This window comes from Gobio gobio, assembly GCF_949357685.1.
Source record: "Gobio gobio genome assembly, chromosome: 11".
Taxonomy (NCBI): Eukaryota; Metazoa; Chordata; class Actinopteri; order Cypriniformes; family Gobionidae; genus Gobio; species Gobio gobio.
Genome location: NC_137104.1, coordinates 47150961 through 47171485, shown reverse-complemented (window position 1 = coordinate 47171485; position 20525 = coordinate 47150961). Strand labels below are relative to the sequence as shown.

The 20525-nt window shown below is 37.3% G+C and overlaps 1 protein-coding gene across 1 annotated transcript in view; it reads left to right on the top strand.

Moving 5' to 3' along the window:
• col22a1 (collagen, type XXII, alpha 1) overlaps positions 1 to 20525 on the top strand; it is a 96061-nt gene that overhangs the window by 58970 nt on the left and 16566 nt on the right. Inside the window, exons 21-38 of the mRNA XM_079830268.1 lie at positions 8 to 37; positions 129 to 182; positions 428 to 481; positions 5925 to 5978; positions 6475 to 6528; positions 7352 to 7405; positions 7531 to 7584; positions 7740 to 7793; positions 7872 to 7916; positions 8014 to 8076; positions 8434 to 8487; positions 10080 to 10121; positions 13391 to 13423; positions 13666 to 13719; positions 17141 to 17194; positions 17389 to 17442; positions 17523 to 17576; positions 17863 to 17916. Of these exons, the coding sequence (XP_079686394.1) occupies positions 8 to 37; positions 129 to 182; positions 428 to 481; positions 5925 to 5978; positions 6475 to 6528; positions 7352 to 7405; positions 7531 to 7584; positions 7740 to 7793; positions 7872 to 7916; positions 8014 to 8076; positions 8434 to 8487; positions 10080 to 10121; positions 13391 to 13423; positions 13666 to 13719; positions 17141 to 17194; positions 17389 to 17442; positions 17523 to 17576; positions 17863 to 17916 (915 nt within the window). The remainder of the gene's footprint in view (positions 1 to 7; positions 38 to 128; positions 183 to 427; positions 482 to 5924; positions 5979 to 6474; positions 6529 to 7351; positions 7406 to 7530; positions 7585 to 7739; positions 7794 to 7871; positions 7917 to 8013; positions 8077 to 8433; positions 8488 to 10079; positions 10122 to 13390; positions 13424 to 13665; positions 13720 to 17140; positions 17195 to 17388; positions 17443 to 17522; positions 17577 to 17862; positions 17917 to 20525) is intronic.

Sequence of the window (20525 nt, the reverse complement as noted above, 5' to 3'; positions counted from 1 at the left end):
TTCTCAGGTTCAGATGGCAGGACTCAAGGGGGAGACTGTAAGTGTATATTCTGTTTAGAAGATGAGTCTACCTTTGCTTCTTCGGAGTCTTCTCTTAACTGTGTGTGTGTGTGTGTGTGTGTTTTCAGGGCGTCCCCGGAGAACGAGGACTTCCAGGAGCGGACGGCCCCCCTGGACCTCCTGTAAGAAATATTTCGTTTTTTTAATTGTTTTAAATGTACATATTGAAGAAGATATGTTATGAGAAAAGCTCCTGATTGCAGATGATACTTGATATTTTATATCTAATTCAATGACATCCAGACGTTTTGCATAGGGCTCGAGTGTTTGGGATCATTGTACATCTTAACATATCACATTCATGGTCTGTTTTTGTTGTGTTCTTCATTGTTTTTAATTAGCCTATTGTTTATATTGTTTTTCTCAGGGCCCACCTGGATCTCCAGGTTTGCCCGGTGAACCGGGTGAGAACGGACAAAGGGTAGGACATTTACATTTTATTGTAATAATCCATCTCGGCTGCTTTTAATGGAGATGTAAGGTGTTCTAGAATCTGGTCTGGGGTAACCATAGAGACGGGCTGGAAACTGTGAATCTGTTGTGGTATTTTAGAGTGCTCTGTGGGGTCAGATTAAAGCGAGGAGCTCATTAGGAAGAGAGACAGGAGATGTTGAAATGTTCTCAAATGCCCTCAAACTGATGAGAAGACAGCATCATTAAAAAAATGTCAATGTACCTGGAAGACATTGTTTCTTGCAAAAAATAATATTATTTGTATAACAGCTCCAAAAAGGAAACAAAAGAGAAAAAAAACATGCAAACAGAAAAAGGTTTTGTGTGTTTAAATGAAAATTCTGTCATCATTCCCTAACCCTCATGTTGTTACTTACTTTCTGCAGTATCGATACTCTCACTCTTTCTTCTCTCTGACGGCGAATTGACACACAGCCGCCTCCTGTCACTCACTCGTCACATTTGCTCCAGTTGACTAGTGCTTGTGTTGCGCATAATTTTAGTAATTCCTGGAGGTTTTGTACTCACAACAAAAGCGTGCACACCACTGATCTATTTAAACAGCTTGTGAGTACCAAATTTGCTTCTTTTTTGTGGCGTGTATTGCACTTAAACAGTCAAATACATACAAAGTTATGTCAAAATGCCTGTCTTGCAGAGTATTGAGGTAAATAATAGGGCCGTCAAAATTGCTCAAAAATGACGTTCGAATATTCCCTCTAAAAAAAGCACGAATATTCGAACTATTCGAACATCTGGTTGCGCATTTTATCAATGACGCGCATTACGTCAATAACAGGACAAATGAATACAAAGAGACATAACTACTTATATAGGTAGTCTATTTAAGTTTAAACATATTTGACAACGTATTACCTACACAAAAACAAGTAAATCAACTAATGGCCAAGACCGCGGACCTCACTCTCTCTCTCGCCCTCACCCTCTCTGCATAATGGTTTAAATGAACAAACACATTTTGAGAGCTGATCAAGAGTTTTGTGCAAGCAATTTAAGGTCGCGACTCTTGTCCCAAATACAGCAGGCTTCATTCAGTGATTGAAACAAGTTTTACAGCATATTATTGAACGCTCCGAGCGAGCTGTGCTGTGGTAAACATGGAACTTTTCCTTGACATGAAACGGTAAATAATCAAACCAGTGGAAGCAGTGCATTTATCCTTCATTCATGCAATATCTATTCAGTCAGTACCTCGGCTCCATTGCTTGACAGAACTCCCTGAATCCCGCCCCATCCACAACACTGATCGCTCTCATGTCCTTACAAATTAACAAAATTAATTTCTCCGTTATGGCCTCTTGTCGTGTTGCAGACAGAGAGCTTGTGGCGGGCGATGCAAAGTAAGGGTGGTCCAGTTTGGACATACAAATTAGTTGCTTATATTTACAAAACGAGCCTACAAAAGCATAATAAAGCCCGTTTAATAAAGAAAAGTTCATGAAACTAAGTGAAAACTCACTAAAGTGTTTAGTGAAATTAGGAAACATTTAGATATCATAAATTGAGTTGTATAAGTTAACGTTACATTTCCACATGCATTTTGTTCTCATGTCACAAGTAATATCAAGGTTTATTTTGATCTGTTTTACATGATTCTTTTGTAGTGTGGTTTTCGGTGAAGTGTACTAAAATAAATATCGTCACCTGTGTACATTAGCCCACTTCTTCTTGACGCTTTTCCTGATAGTTTATAGAACAATTACTCCGAGTCGCCATCTGTCGTTTCAAAGAAAAGCACAACGGCGAGCGCGTCAAATATAAACACCTCGTCCGTTTGGGGAGGAGCGCGAGCAGTCAGCGGGGGCTTGCGTTGCGGAGACAGGCCAGAGTACACAAGGCTTCAGGCCCACTCGCAAAGCAGACAGCCACGCCTCTACTACCGCGGGCGTTTTTTTTCCCCACATTTTTTTATTTATTCGAATATTAATTTTCACCTTCGAAATTTGTTTTTTAAAAACTATTCGAATATATATTCGAATTTAGAATATTCGTTGACAGCCCTAGTAAATACAGTCAGTTTTGGAGCATAAATAACACATGTTGTGTAACAGTATATTGAATCTGTGCATATGCTCTTAAAGTGACAGCAGCCTAATAAACCTGTCATGTTAATAACAGAACAAAAGACAAATAGAAAGTCTCTCTCTTCTCTTGACTGAATCACTTTTGAACTTTAATTGTAAACATTAATCTGTATTTATTTTTTGCAATGAAAACTATCCAGTGTTATTTTATATTTGATTACTTTTTATTTCTTACCTGAATCTGTTAGACTCAACTGAAAAACTTGAAGGGTTAGTTCACCCAAAAATGAAAATTCTGTCAGTAATTACTCACCCTCATGTTGTTCCAACCATGTAAGACCTTCGTTCATCTTCGGAACATAATTTAGTATATTTTTGATGAAATCTGAGAGCTGTCTCACTCCTCCATAGGCTTTCAGAGGGAATGAAACTTGATGGCCCAGAATAGTAAGTAAAAACGTCATTTAAGGAGTCCAAATGACTACAGTGGCTCTGTATTAAGTCTATCATGCGACGAAAATACTTTTTGAGCGGAAAAACAACAAAAATAACGACTTTATCACACTATTATTGTTGTTCAATTTGAGAGTTCGCGGGAGTGCCACGACGCATGCGCGAGAACTGAGATTACGGCGTTCTTCTTCTACTACTACTTGTTACTGGCTGCTCACTCTTTCGGAGTAGGGTTAATCTCAGTTCTCGCGCATGCGTCGTGGCACTCCCGTGAACTCTCGTCAGAGGCTCAAATTGAACAACAATAATAGTGTGATAAAGTCGTTATTTTTGTTGTTTTTCCGCTCAAAAAGTATTTCCGTCGCATGATAGACTTAATACAGAGCCACTGTAGTCATTTGGACTCCTTAAATGACGTTTTTACTTACTATTCTGGGCCATCAAGTTTCATTCCCTCTGAAAGCCTATGGAGGAGTGAGACAGCTCTCAGATTTCATCAAAAATATACTAAATTATGTTCCGAAGATGAACGAAGGTCTTACATGGTTGGAACAACACGAGGGTGAGTAATTACTGACAGAATTTTCATTTTTGGGTGAACTAACCCTTTAAAGCCATGCTTATTTTATTTGTCTCTTTATTCTATTATATTTATTTGTGCTATAGTTTGCAATTTGTTTATATGTTTTACTTGTCTTTTTTTGTAAATGTAGTTTAACAATTCAAATGAAGTCTCCCTTGTGCTATGTGTACAAAATTACCCCAATTATCAAAAAATTTGGAGATGATAACAAATAATCTGTATGGTGGTGTGTATATATGGCAGCTTTGCCCATGGTATCGAAAATGGTATGGAATATCGATATTTTTCAAGGTATCGAAGTTGGAAATTCCAATATCATGACAACACTATACTTTCTTCTTTGGGCCACAAAAGGAGATGTGTTTAGCACAGTGTTGTTAGTTAACTAAACTGTCAAAAAAAACTGTTTTCTTTTTTATTCCAATAAAATAAAATAATATTGATTAAAAAACGTAAACTGAAAATTTGAAATGTTGCTATGGCAATTAACTAAAATCAAGCGTACGCACATATGCAAACTTTTATTATATAGGCCTATATTTGATATTTTATGAAAAATATTTTTCTGAGTATTATTTTATATGTCAGGCTTTACTTATTACAAATAAGTTGTACTAATATTCTTAACTGAAATAAAACTAAATCTGACATTAAAATTATTTAAAACTATTTAGAAATAATAAATAATAATAATACAATTACAATGTTCACACTACTAAATGGGTATTCTGGTCTTTTATGGTGCTTTTTGTCTTTTTTTTTAGCTTTAAAAGTATTTCATACAGTAGTGCGTTATATTTTATAATATTCATTTAGGTCATCTGCAGCAGCTGTCAAATCTGCCTATTTCAAATATGTCACATGACGACTGGCCACTGATTGACTCTCGATTTTCAGTGAACGTCCTGCTGTAAAACTTACTTCAGCCACTTAAATCTAGGTCTGCTGGTTTAAGATTGTTTCTCAACCTCACCAAGCTGGTATTTATCTGGACAGCCATCTGAAAAGTGCCCAAACCCCCTCTAAAACCAGCCAATTGACCAGCTAGGACCGGTAGACACAAAGCAGTCATATTGCCTCATTTTATGATACTTTTGTCCTTTGACTTTGAATTTTTATATGCACAGTTCCTAGCTCAGTTATATCTCAGCAGGGTTGCAGTTGTTCTGAGTGTAGCCCAAGTTCTCTCTCTGTCCCAGCGGGAATCACAAGCTTTCAGCAGCTCTTAGAGAGGGAATCTAAAACAGGTCTCGCGTACGTCGCAGAAACGCAGCGGGTGACGCTTGAGTGAATGATGCACAAATGCAGAACGGCAGGAAGCCCTGAGTGAGACGCTAAAAGAGTTCCCATCTCTCTACTTTTTACACTATTTAAAGCTCTTATTGCTGTAATACCTTCAAACTACTTTTCCTTGCCGTACATGCCAGTAGCAGGGGATGCTAAAGTGTTAGCACGAGTTAGCATATTCTTCTGCCATTTCAGGGATTGAACAGATATGAAAGTGAGGGAGAGTAATTGACCCTCTGCTTCTATACCACCTCTTAAAACTCCTTTTTTTCTTCTGGCTTTTAGTCCATGTCTAAAAGCTATGAGGCAATTTATATGCTAGCATATGTAAACAACAGCAATATTTCAGATAGGGATATAAAAATATCCCAACCTGAAACTGACTAGCAATAACAGGTAGCAAATCAAGGTCTGTGGCAATAAATAAAGAGTTTATAATACTCAAGCTGACAGCTAATAGAACATTACGTGTAAATCAAGTGCCATTTCCAGTTTGTCCAGGAGAGGGCAGCGCAACCCTAGTTATGTTCCTCTAATGGTGGAAAGTTGTATTCAGACAGAACACATGAACTCTACCTGACCTTGCACCGTTTTTTTTCCTTTTCTTGCCTTAATATAGAATTTTGCACATATTTCCATAGCAAAGTTAATAACAATTTGAAAAAAAAAACAAATAATTCACATTATGAGAAATCAAATATCAGGGTTAAAAGCAAAATAAACTACATTAGAAAAGATGGATAACTGACTCAGAAAAAGGATATAGTTTGAATTAAAAAAATCCTATGCCTTATATTATCTTATCAATCAGACCAATAGTGATTAAAAAGGCTAATTATAGCTGATACTAAAACAATATTATTACATTTTATAAAAATATATCTTTATTCATTATAGCCCCGGTTTCACAGACAAAAGCGACATCAATGTCCTAATTTAACTAAGGCCTAATCCTGGTTGTCTGTGAAACCATGCCATTATCTCTTTCTTTATATTATTTTCACATAATACAAGCTCATGAGACATCTTCTCTGTTTCTCTAGGGTAAAAAAGGAGAAGGAGGATTGCCGGGAGTTGATGGTCTTCCAGGACCACCTGTAAGAACCATCAGCACATTCATTCTTAGTCTTTGCCCTTTATTTTCCCTGTCAAGTGTGGTTGCATTTTGGGTTTGTTTTTAGACAACATGGACTATGAAAAAAAAGGATTTTTTCTAAAAGAAAAAAAGGATGCTACGGTAAATGTTTTGACAAATAATAGTTCACTTGCGTATTTCATATTTACAGAAAAAAGTATATAGTTCATCATACTGCAGAAATAGTATGAATATTATGATAATATATGGCATTCTGAACATGATTGTGTTAATAAGATAAATCTAAAGTCTTTTTAGAGTAACAGTGACCTCGAGTGGTTACTAGAAGAATTAAAAGACAAAACACAGTATGGTAAAGTTACATCATGCAAGTCATTTTACTGACCACATAATATTCTTACATTTTGGGAAAATAAAATGCATTGATTCCAAAAAAGCTATTAAAAAGCAATTGGATTTCAAATGTAACATTCAAAGTTTTATGTTTTTGTTTTTAGGGTCCTCAGGGGCCTCCTGGACTTGGTGGCAGCCCTGGACAGACGGGACCTCCAGTAAGTTTACAGCAAAATAATAATAATAATAATATGTTTCATTTATATAGCGCCTTTCCCAGGCTCAAGGACGCATTACAAGCAATAACAGAATAAACAGTCGATTCGCATAATCATAAACAGTCATTTCATATTCCATTAGATGGACGGTAGACATTTGCCCAGTCCGGGAATAGATATGAGATGCAATTGCAAATCATAGTACAATTACGAACTGAAAACAGATACAGCACATAATCAAGTAAATAAAATCAAAATCAAGTGGAACACAGAACATAAATATTGAGAGAAAAACAGCTGGTAGCGCAGGGTAAGGAGTACATTATGCCTGATAGTATTGGGTGAACAAGTAGGTTTTGAGTTGTGATTTAAATACAGAGAGTGAGGTTACAGTCCTTAGTGCCAGTGGTAAAGAGTTCCATAGTTTAGGTGCAATGACGGAAAAATACCTGCCGCCCATTGATGACAAACGAAATCTGGGTACAGTGAGAAGTTCACAACCAGAAGATCGAAGAGATCGAGGCAGAACATGACAGTAGATCAGAGAGGTAAGGAGGTGCGAAACCATTGAGTGATTTAAAGGTAAGCAGAAGAATTTTGTAAGTAATGCGAGATGATACCAGAAAACCCACCATCAAATTGGGGTAATATGAGCAGGTCGTTTAGTGCGTGTTAATATTCTCGCAGCAGAATTTTGAATGTATTGCAAATGGGAGATAGAGGGTAATGGTAATCTGGCAAAAATAATGTTTTTATTTGCAAACTGCACTAGAGCCACAGAATCGTGGCAGATGATATTAAATTGATCTGTTTGTTCTCTCAGGGATTACCTGGTGAAATCGGCTTCCCAGGGAAACTAGGAGAACCAGGAAAACCAGTGAGTCGCTGTGACTTTACCCTAAGAACTCGAGCATATTGTCCAATCTGTTGCCCTATTAACGGAACACTCATTTGTAGTGTGGAAAACTTGAAATAATGATTTGAATGGTAATTACTTTTCAGGGCCTGCCAGGAAAAGATGGATTGGATGGTTTCCCTGGAAACGACGGCGAGAAGGTTAGAACTGTTTTAATGAGGCAAACTGTGAACTCCGTTCTCTGGAGCCAGAACTTCATCATTTATACACTCGTCTAAAGGCCAGACCTGGTTTTTGACCTTTTCATTTGTGTTTTTGTTGCAGTACAGTTTTAATGATTTTGTATTTCTATTAGGGGCAACGAGGAGAACCCGGACAGGACGGTTTCCCTGGTAAACCAGGGCTGAAGGTAAAGGGTGCATTGTGGACTAATGGGTTGGAAATCCTTTTTTTTTTTATTACTAATGCCACTTTCTCTTTCTCTCAGGGTGATGAAGGCCCTCCAGGACCCCGAGGACCTGCTGGTGATCAGGTGAGGAAAGTAAAACTTAAATGAGTCTTGAGAATGTCTTGGCAAACGAACCCATGAAACAGCTGTCTTTCTCTCGCTCTGTCTTGTTCTGTCTCAGGGACAGTCTGGTTTGGCTGGGCAGGCCGGCCCAATTGGACCCAAAGGAGAGAGAGGAGGCCAAGTAAGACAGAACAATATAGACATTTGTTTGAGAGAATCAAATTCTCTCTCTGCTCTCTTGATGTTTTGAAGTCAGAATCAGATGTTTCATTGATTAACCGAATCCATAGATATTGATTTGTAAAAAAAAAAAAAAAAAAATTCAGGCTCTACTGTAGGAAAAAAACTTCTGTGAGAACCATCATCTATTCACTGGGATGCTTTTCATAAAAAGCATGTTCAGCCTATATTTCACCAAAGATGGCAAGGAAAAATATAAGAAATTAGTCATATTAATGTCAGTTTGTGTCTTTTTTTTTATCTAGTTGTGTTTTAGTCATACTTTTGTCAGATCTTCAGCCCTTTCTCTGTCTTGTAGGGGGAGAGAGGACAAGATGGACCTACTGGCTCCAAAGGAGAGAAAGGAGACAAGGTGAGAAGCAAAAAAGGCAGCTGTAAATGTGTATATATATTTAGTAAGTTTAACCTCTTAAACTCCAAGGACCCTGTCCGGAATGACATCAAGTATATACTTTAAATTTGAAATGTCTGTGGAGGAGATCTGACCTCATAGCTACTTTTTGGAGATGTGCATCACTTTGACATTTGTTTTAGTAACTTATTTACACTAAATTACTCTGGGACCATTTCCGCCTGGATTTGGCTTACCCAAATCTAAAAGCTTCCCATAACCACATACCGTGGTCTAAATACACAATTTTGGTGTCATTTTACAGGAAACCATTTGAAGTTACATAAACACTGCTAAAAGTGATAAACATGTAAGTATATGTTGTCTGAGCTGTAATAAACCCAAAAAAGAGGCACTTTTAGATTTTTTGGTTATAAATTCATTTTTGAAAGTGTATATCTCAGGCCCTGTGTGCTCTAGCACCCTGCAGACAGTTTTGGTTGTTTCCAGCATATGTCAGCAAACACTGGAAAAAATTATTTTGTGACGCTGGGATATTGCATTTATACCACTGTATATGGGGAGACTTGTATATTGGAGAGATTTGGGTAGGCGGAAATTACATAAAAAAGGTAATATTCCTCCCTTCAGATCCATTTGAATAAATCTTGCATACTACATGATACAGACACAATTATTTTTTTTAGTATTTGCTGCCATCTAGTGGAAACAGCCAAAACAGTCTGCAGGGTGCTAGAGCATTTTTTAATCAAAAATGTATTTCTACCTAAAAAAATAAAATCTTTTTTTTCGTGTGTGTGTGTGTGTGTGTGTGTGTGGGGGGGGGTTGTTATTACAGCTCAGACAACATATACTTTAATGTTTAACACAAAATTAAGTATTTAATTAATCCAATTAATCCAATTTTTTTTTAAATGCGGTTTCCACAAAAATATTAAGTTTTCAATATTGATAATATTAAGAAATATTTCTTGAGCAGCAAATCATCATATTAGATTGATTTCTGAAGGATCATGTGACACTGAAGACTGGAGGAATGATGCCGGAAATTCAGCTTTGATCACAGAAATAAATTACACAATTCAGATGTATTCAAATAGAAAACAAGTTATTTTAAACTGTACTGATATCTAACAATATTACTGTATTTTTGAGCAAATAAATACAGCATTCCTGAGCATAAGAGACTTAAAATCTTACTGATAGATCACAGGAATATTCAAATAGAAAATTATTATGAAATGTAATATTTTACAAAATTACTGTTTTTACTGTATTTTTGAATTTACAACTTTTTAATGGTTTTGAACTTTTTGATGACTTGAAATATCTAAAATAAATTTTTCTAAGACTCGTTGTGTTGTTTTTGCCTTCAAGTCACCTCTGCATAATGTCATTTGTGATATAAACGTTATACAGTTAAAAGGCTAACAGAGGACCATTTTTGACCACGTGTTGCTGTTGGTTTCACACATTCAAGATTAAACTGTCAGTGATGGTTTCCTGAGGGCATGAGGTTGTTAATGAGATAATTAACATGCTGACAGGATGAGGATATAACATCTCTCTGTGACTGTTTTTCATTCCTACAGGGTGAGGTGGGCCCCAGGGGTCCAGCTGGGATCCCAGGCAATGTAAGTACATTATCGCATTATATACTAAATGTGAGTAAAAATATGAAATGGTGTCAGTCGGCAGTTTTCTGGAATGTGAATGACACTCTGGACAGTTGACAGGTGTTAAAAGTTTAAAGGGTTAGTTCACCCTAAAATGAAAATTCTGTCATTACTTACCCTCATGTCGTTCGACACCTGTAAGACCTCCGTTCATCTTCGGAACACAAATGAAGATATTTTAGTTGAAATCTGATGGCTCAGAAAGGCCTCCATTGGCACAATGTACTTTACACTCTCAAGACCCATAAAAGGTACTAAAGACGTCGTTACAAAGTCCATCTCACTACAGTGGTTCTACAATAACTTTATGAAGCGACGAGAATAGTTTTTGTGCGAATGGTTTGTGCCCTAAATAACGACTTATATAGTGATGACCGATTTCAGAACACAGCATCATGAAGCTTCGAAGCGTTATGAATCAGCGAGTCGAATCATGATTCGGATCTCGTGTCAAACCGCCAAACTGCTGAAATCACGTGACTTTGGCGATCCAAACCGCTAAATTGACTCGCTGATTCATAACACTTCGAAGCTTCATGATGCTGGGTTTTGAAATCGGTCATCATTATATAAGTCGTTATTTAGGTTTCTCATCGCTTTATAAAGTTATTGTAGAACCTTTGTAGTGAGATGGACTTTGTAACAACGTCTTTAGTACTTTTTATGGGTCTTGAGATTGTAAAGTAGATTGTGCCATATCTGTGTACATATGAGACATCGGATTTCAACTAAAATATCTTCATTTGTGTCCCGAAGATGAACGGAGGTCTTTTGGGTGTCGAACGACATGAGGGTAAGTAATTAATGACTGAATTTTCATAAACTAACCCTTTAAGCCTTGCCCATTAAATATTCAAGGAGACGTGAAAGGGGGCTCAATTCATTACTCGCCCACCGTGTGGGAAATTTAGTGTGCGCAAACATCTGAAGTGCATGCCCAGAAATCCGCGTCAGACAGTGCACGAATACTGAATTGAGCTCTCTTTCATGTCTCTTGCACTTGAACCGACAACTTTTACAAGAATACTCGCAGAGACAGGCATTTTGAGTGAATATGTCTGTTATAGCTTGAGTGAGCATAAACAGTTGAGAAAGAAAGCGCATGTATATTGGATCCGTGCATTAGGTGCTTAAAGTGACAGCAGCCTAATAATCCTGTTGCTGTCTGTTTTTAATGCTGATTAAACAATGGACAAATAAAAAATCACTCACTGCTCTTGACTGAATAACTTTCGAAACTTTAATAAGGATGTATCTGTTTAATTTATTAGGGGTGTGAACCTACACTGGTCTCACGGTTCGGTTCGATTAAGATTATCATGCCATCGATTTGGTTCAATTCGATATCACGATGCATCACAATGCATTGACGATGCACTGCATCCTCAGTCAGTTATATGAACTGAACCTTTAATTTTACCTGCTCAAAGAAAACATGCTTCTTGAATGTATCAAACAAGACTCAAGTCTGGGCACAGAAGACAACAGGAGCATTTAGAACAAATGCACAAAATACTAATCCGCTTGGGGAGGTGGTCTGGGCCGCATTACAGTCAAAACTAAAGTCTAAATGCATCTGGCTGTTGAAACGACATATGTAAATTTTATTCCTCGCAACAATGCAAAGAAAAACGTGTTAGAGCATGTTATGGGCTATATGACTTAACCAATATGAGAGCACTACTGAAGCACACATCGCCGCAGACGGCAGCTGCGTATCTCTTCATCAAGCTAACGCACACACTACCGAAAGTAAAGTCGCAGGTGCTCAACATACAATCATATTCATTAAAAGTAAAGAAACTGAATGATCTTACCAGTGCTGTTGCCGTGCTCTCTCCTATTGCGGTCTTTGATTTTGAAATTAGCTGATGATCAATAAAATACAGCTCATATCTGTTGTTTTCGGTGACGTGAACTCCAATAAATCTGCATATAGTGCGGGAATTGAAGATCGGATTTATATCCGTTTTGCGGAGATACATTTATATGCCCAAGTGTAAATTAAATCGTTTTGATAAATCAGATTTGATTCACACACAGCACGTGCGTTCTCCAGGTCGTGCTTCCTAGGTTGATCATAAAAGCCGAAATGTGCCCAGATGTCGGCTTTTAAAGTAGAGGGAATTCAGGGTGATTGGGACACTTTTTGCCACTGATATGACTTGAAAAAAATGTCCCGATAACCCTGAATTCGCCCTAGTTGGAGCATTTTAATTACTCGAACTCGCATCTCGCCTCCCTCTGCCATCGTATGCTACCGCGACAAAGCACGTACGAAACAATGACAGCAACAAATGACAAATCAGTACATTATAATCAGTTATGGTCTATTACTGAACCGATACCGAATCGCGATGCATCATAGAAACGATTAATTTCGACACTCCTATAATTTATACAATGAAGACTATGTAGTGCTATTTTACGTGTGATTACTTTATTCAGTGACTCTACCTGGAAGCTACTGTTACTTGTCTTTAATGTTTAAAATGTTATATTAGTTAGGCTAGCTGTGGTTTCAAAATTGGAATAGGGAATTGTGAATTCTCACTGGTATCTGAAATTGTGGTGTCACAACTGGCTGTTTTTGCAAACTGTAAAAAATAAGTATGGCCCGTAAATTTTCTTAAAGGTGCAGTGTGTGAATTTTAGCGGCATCTAGTGGTGAGGTTGCGAATTGCAATCGCCCACCGCTCACCCCTCCCTTTTGAAGCACATAGAGAAGCTACGGTGGCCGACACAGGACAAAGATGTCGTTGTCTGAGACAGCAGAGAGTAGCTAGCGCTCTGTAGAGAAGTTTGTCCATTTAGGGCTACTGTAGGAACAGAACGAGATAGAAATAGCTCATTCTAAGGTAATAAAAATTATGTAAGGTCTTTATACACCACTGAAAACATAGTTATGTATATTATATTGCATTTCTGTCAATAGATCCTCATAAATATTACACACTGCAGCTTTAAGTCACCGGACATAGGCAGGTGTGGCAAACAGTTAGTTTTAGGCCCTGTTTAAAAATGTAACCATATAAATATACATTTGCAGATGATATGTAAGTAATATATCAGATCAATAAATGAGAATAGACAAGACCGTTATAAAATCTCATATTTGTTCATGCTTTTTTTGTATTTAATCATGTATTGATTCAGTTGATGCATTGTTTGTTAATGAATGTGGCTCTTAATTCGCAGTATTTGAGATGTGTTTTTATTTTCTTTAGGTGGCCAATGTGATTCCTGAACCTGGCGAGCCCGTAAGTTAACGGTTTTGTCTTGATTTTGAGCATATTTTGAGTAATATATTTTGAGAATAGTTTGTTAATGGATAATTTGAGTATATCTATTGATAAAGTATTTAAGTGTGTTTGTGCTGTCTCTCTTTGTTATTTAATCCACACATTTTTAAATTGAAAAACTTTTTGGGGCCACTGTATCATAAAATGAACCACATATTTTGCCTGTTTTACATTCACATTTTACATTTCCTCATCTTTAGGGCAAGCCGGGAGAGAAGGGAGAGAAAGGAGATCAAGGAAAACCAGGCGAGATGGTGAGCTTTTATTATTTCTAACACTTTCAGAATAATTTTGCATGTACTGAAGTAACTTTTCCAGGTTGCACGAATCATCTCAAGAGGGCAGTAGAGAGTCAGGTTTGGTTGTACTAGTCTCTTGTGCCTCTGAAAAGGATTTCATTATAGCATCATGTCGCTACTGTCACTACTGCGTTCAAAATGCTGACATTAAAAATTCTGCTGTCAGTTTGAGGAATCATGAGGCAAATATTGAAAGGGAACAGTGAAATATGTGCATTTCATTTCTGAGAACAGCCACCTGAGGTGTTTCATGAATTATCTGACAATAGATATTAAGGGATTCAACGTTGCATAAGGGAATATTAATAAACCTGAAGGTCAGGGGAGTTGCATCCCGTCAGCTGATATTATGTACCTCTGTTGGCTCTCATTCAAATGCTATAGGACATAATTTGCTATAGTTTTAGCACCTGGTAATATTTCAAAACAGGTGCCCCGCCAAGCATCTATCCACAGATCAGTGCTATTGACATTTACTGTAGCTGTTTAAAAGTTTATTTTTCTTCTTGATCTTAATTTGTTGACATTTCAGTTTTGACATCTCAGAGATGAGCTTTTCTGCATACTCTGCAGATTAATTAATATTGAAATATCAAATAAAGAAAATAACCAAATACAGTCTAAAAGGCCAGACAATTCATGCACATCTTGGAACATCAGGACATCAGTTTATAAATATCAACATGAAAGTTTGACTGAGGAATATTAAAGGGGTCATGAATTGAGAAATCTACTTTTCATTCAGCCTTTGATATATAAAAGTTCATCGTGATGTTAGAATATCCTGTAAGTTTCGGAGCTGAAAACTTCCTTGTTAGTAAAAAAACAAGCTTTTATTGACACCAGGTCCAGCAAACGCTCGATTTCAGACCCTTGACGTCATCGTGTGGTGAAACGCCGGATTCTGTAGCCCCGCCCACTGACTCGTGGAGCTAAACTGTTCTCGCTACAGAGCAATAAACATGCCAAAGATAGCAAGATATTGCGCTGTGCCTGGTTGTGGAAGAACACAGTCGCTGCATTAGCTTCCTTCGGATTCTAATATTAGGAATGTGGGGTTGAACTTTTTTTAATGAAGTTCCAACTCACGTGCGTAAACAAGAGACTGGATTTGCAGACAGAATGAGATTACATGAATGAATGAAGCAACACACTAATGTGAGTAAACATTTTTTTTTATATGTGATAGTATTCATGGCCGTCAGAAGCAAAAACAAATTTGGGTGGGTCCTCTCCCAAAAACGAATTACTGGAGTAGATGCCATTTACATTTAAGTACAAAAATATATCGCCTTGTTTACTAGACGTCTGGTTGGGCCAGACAAAATTACAGAAAACACAGAAGTATTTACAGCAACAATAGTTTAGGGGTAAAACGCATGGCATCAAGTTTTGATGCAAATCGACCCGAGGTTCGAATCCGCCTTTTGCCGGACTCGCTCTACTCCACTGATCTATATAGAGTCATTATACATTATACAGTGCTCTACTCCCTTTTCCCATCACATATCAGATCGGAAAGGCATTTATTTCCAAGAAAAATTAAGAAAAATATTAGAAAAGTGAAAATAAAGTGTCTAACTTGTTTAATAATAAAGTGTTTATCAGTTAGGGGTATGTGAACAGACATGCGCTGAATTAGAGACGATAAAAGGGAGTGGGTCCAATATCATTGGTCTTAAAAAGAGGGTGGGTCTTGTCCCACCCACATACAATGGTTCCGACGCCCATGATAGTATTACACTGTTACAGATCGTTTGATTTCTATTGATTATGTGTACATGTCTAACTAAACATAACTTACCACGCTGTCACAGGGCTCGCAATGCCCAACTTCCCGGGGCTTTGTGTTTTCCAGACGGGCTACCAAAACGTATCATCTTAAATAGTGAAATAACATTCCTTTCTTGATGTGCGTTGTTCACTCTCGACTTGATATTTGAAGGAAAAATACAATTGCGGAAGTTTTGATCATGCTGTCTGCAATGTAATTTGCTTGTGTGTGTGTGTGTGTGTGTGTGTGTGTGTTAGTGATGCACGGTTCGCGGTTATATCCACTGATCGGGCAGGCCAAGTAATATAAAAATAACATTCCAAATAATTGTGGGTGGATGAGAGATAAATCATTGTGTTTGTTTGATAAAGACATTTTGCGAGCCCTGTGAGCGAATCATTCCGGTTGCCGTTTTCCCACACGTTTTCAAAACAATTCCTCATGTGTACTCACAGAGGAGCCGAAGCTCAATAAATATGCAAAGCTTATCCAATCATAGCAGTGGGCGTTTATTTTCAAGTCTTCAGTGTGGCACACCCATAAAAACCGAGCGTTCCATGATAGAGGCTCAAAACCAGGGTAGAAAATAGCCTATTACTTATTCATTATGATGTTTTTGAATGTAAAAACCGCGCGAACATCATAAGTTGACCTCAGACAACAGTATAAAAAAAATGTAAAAAGCCAGTTCATGAGCCCTTTAATTATTATTTATGTGGTCATATTGACATGACCTGCTCATCTTCGGGCCTCCCACTCTTTTTAATTATTATATTATATTATATACATTAAAATATATATATATTTCTGTAGCTGAACTCATGAAAGCTCTCTCCGTCATGCACACATCTAATAAAATAGTCCAGACACCAAGCGGTGCATCATTTACAGAAACACAGACAAGCTTGTTACGATGATGTATCTGCTCTCACCTGAATTTATTAGTGTGAAATGAGAAATCTCTGTTGAATTACTGCAGTTCTCACTAGTTCAGCCAAATGCAATCATTTCTGTCAGAAACTGCCCTGACGTCATCTTAAAAGAGAGCCAGTTTTCATTTCTGGAGTGTAGTGTAAACTTTATGAGATTTCAAAGTCACCATGGCTGAATGAACAAGTATATTAAAACACATGGCCCCACTTTATATTAGGTGGCCTTAAGTACTATGTACTTACATCAAAAAATAAGTACAATGTACTTACTGTGTTCAAATTGTATTGCAAAACACCTTTGCTGATATTGAGGTGGGATACGGGTAGGGTTAGGGACAGGTGTGGGGGTATGGGTAAGTTTAAGGGTAGGGTTAGGTGTAAGGGAAGTGTCAACAGTGTAATTATAAATGTAACTACAAAAATGAATTACAGACGTAATTACATGCAGGTATATTTTTAAATGTAAGTACAATGTAAAAACATGTATGTACACAATAAGTGCATTGTATCAAATTATTAATTTAAATGTAAGTACATAGTAGTTAAGGCCACCTAATATAAAGTGGGTCCAAACACATTACACACTTTGAAGATATTATGGCATAAATTCAGTCTTGTTACTTGTTACTGAAATTAATCTGATAACCTTCACAATTTGTGATATTCCCAGGGTCAGAGAGGACTTCCCGGAGAGCAGGGATTCAGAGGGCATTCGGGATCTGCGGTAAACCAGAAACAATCCTTTAACCAGAGATGCTTTCATTCACATCAGACAATCAACTGAATATGATGATAATTGTTCATCCTTAACCTTCATATTCCAGTCATACCTGTGAAAGTGTTTTAGAGAAATTGAGATGTTTCTTCTGAATTCCACACACACTCTGTCTGATGTCTTTCTCTTGTTGGTGTGGACAGGGCTCTAAGGGTGATGCTGGTGATAAAGGAGAGGCAGGGAGACATGGAGACCCAGTGAGTTTGTCTTCTTCTCACACATGATGTATTTTTTTGTTTCCTGAACTTCCCACTGTCAAACTCTTCACTCTCTTTAGGGCCCGCCCGGATTGATGGGCCCTCAGGGGCTCAGAGGGCTGCCAGGCAATGTGGTACGTTCTTAAAAAAAATCGTCCCTTTTTTGACATCCAAAATATAAGATCCATTTTAGGAAACATACTATTTGTGTCAAATCTGTAGATGTATATGGTGTCATACAGTATAAGCAGGTTATCTCATTTTTCTTGTAATGATCTCATTTTATAATTATAACATGTACGTTCTATAATTTAACTTCTTTAAACTTTTCTTTAACTTTATAATTTTAACTTTTTGGGGGGATTTGAAGTGATTGTTTTGTGTCTTTACAAGGGTAAATCTTGTATGTGTATCTTTCAGGGTATTCCAGGCAGCATCGGTCCACCTGGTATCGCTGGACAGAGAGGAGAGAAGGTACCGAAATTAAATAATCAACTGATAAGAATATATATATATATATATATATATATATATATATATATATATATATATATATATATATATATATATATATATATATATATATATATATATACACACACACACTCACCTAAAGGATTATTAGGAACACCTGTTCAATTTCTCATTACTGCAATTATCTAATCAACCAATCACATGGCAATTGCTTCAATGCATTTAGGGGTGTGGTCCTGGTCAAGATAATCTCCTGAACTCCAAACTGAATGTCAGAATGGGAAAGAAAGGGGATTTAAGCAATTTTGAGCGCGGCATGGTTGTTGGTGCCAGACGGGTCGGTCTGAGTATTTCACAATCTGCTCAGTTACTGGGATTTTCACGCACAACCATTTCTAGGGTTTACAAAGAATGGAGTGAAAAGGGAAAAACATCCAGTATGCGGCAGTCCTGTGGGCGAAAATGCCTTGTTGATGCTAGAGGTCAGAGGAGAATGGGTCGACTGATTCAAGCTGATAGAAGAGCAACTTTGACTGAAATAACCACTCGTTACAACCGAGGTATGCAGCAAAGCATTTGTGAAGCCACAACACGCACAACCTTGAGGCGGATGGGCTACAACAGCAGAAGACCCCACCGGGTACCACTCATCTCCACTACAAATAGGAAAAAGAGGCTACAATTTGCACAAGCTCACCAAAATTGGACAGTTGAAGACTGGAAAAATTGTGCCTGGTCTGATGAGTCTCGATTTCTGTTGAGACATTCAGATGGTAGAGTCACAATTTGGCGTAAACAGAATGAGAACATGGATCCATCATGCCTTGTTACCACTTTGCAGGCTGGTGGTGGTGGTGTAATGGTGTGGGGGATGTTTTCTTGGCACACTTTAGGCACCTTAGTGCCAATTGGGCATCGTTTAAATGCCACGGCCAACCTGAGCATTGTTTCTGACCATGTCCATCCCTTTATGACCACCATGTACCCATCCTCTGATGGCTACTTCCAGCAGGATAATGCACCATGTCACAAAGCTCGAATCATTTCAATTTGTTTTCTTGAACATGACAATGAGTTCACTGTACTAAAATGGCCCCCACAGTCACCAGATCTCAACTCAATAGAGCATCTTTGGGATGTGGTAGACGGGAGCTTCGTGCCCTGGATGTGCATCCCACAAATCTCCATCAACTGCAAGATGCTATCCTATCAATATGGGCCAACATTTCTAAAGAATGCTTTCAGCACCTTGTTGAATCAATGCCACGCAGAATTAAGGCAGTTCTGAAGGTGAAAGGGGGTCAAACACAGTATTAGTATGGTGTTCCTAATAATCCTTTAGGTGAGTCTCGTTTCTGAATGAGCCAAATCATTATGACCAGTCACAGCACTGCAAAAATGCTTTTCTTATTTGGTATTTTTGTCTCGTTTCTAGTCTAAATATCTAAAAATTCTTAAATCAAGATACATTTACTAGATAAGTAAAATTACATAAGATTTTTTTCTTGTTTTCTGAGAAAAATGAAGTGAGTTTTTGCTTGAAACAAGTACAATTATCTGTCCACGGGGTAAGAAAAATAAGCTTGTTTCTGTTTGAAATCTTCAGGGTTCCTACGGGGTTTGGAAAAGTATGGAAAAGTATGGAATTTGATTTGAGTAATTTCCAGGTCTGGAAAAGTATGGAAAAAATTAATCAGAGTATGGAAAAATATTTATGTTTCCAGACTATTGTCCCTATTTCATTTTCTAAATATAAAATTAAGAATTTCTAAATGTATATAATAAATATATACACAATCGTTTTTTTCTATGAATGAAAAACTTGTAGCCTAGCTATGGCAGTAAAGGTCAGACCTGTGTGTTCCTTCCTTTTCACAGTTCAACAGTGGTTAACACAGCACTTTGTAGTTTGAGAAAGCAAGTTGGGTTTGAGGAGTCGATGGTGGAGTTCTTAAAGGAATAGTACACCCAAAATGAAAATTTGTCATTTATTCACCCCCATGTCTTTCAAAACCATAAGTTTATTATATTAACATTTTTAATATTTTAAATTTGAGAGATTTTAGTCCCTTTTATTAAAGGATTAGTTCACCCCAAAATGAAAATGTCCTAATCATTTACTCACCTCAATGCCATCCAAGATATCCATGCATTACTTTCTTTAGTGAAAGATAAATTAAGTTTTTGAGAATCCAACTGAGTTGGTTGCCATTTTGGATGCATTGGGGTGAGTAAATGATTAGGACATTTTCATTTTAAGGTGAACTAATCCTTTAAATATCTTCATGTGTCCAATATTTCCAAGATTAACAAAATTCTTATTAGTTTAGAATGACATGAGGGTAAGTATATTATGATAGAAATTTCATTTTTGGGTAAATTAATAACCCTTTAAAAAAATTGTGACTGATTTAGCATTTTGATCGTTAAGGTCACAAAAGGCAATATTTTAATATAGGATTTCTAAATATTAGATAGCCTAAATAGAGGTTTTGACTCAGAGTGTAACAGACTTGTCGGTGCCGATAGCATTGTGGGTAAGTGCGTCGCCATGTAGTGCTGTTGTGCTTCGGGAGACCCGAGTTCGAGTCCTGCCTCATGAACTTTTC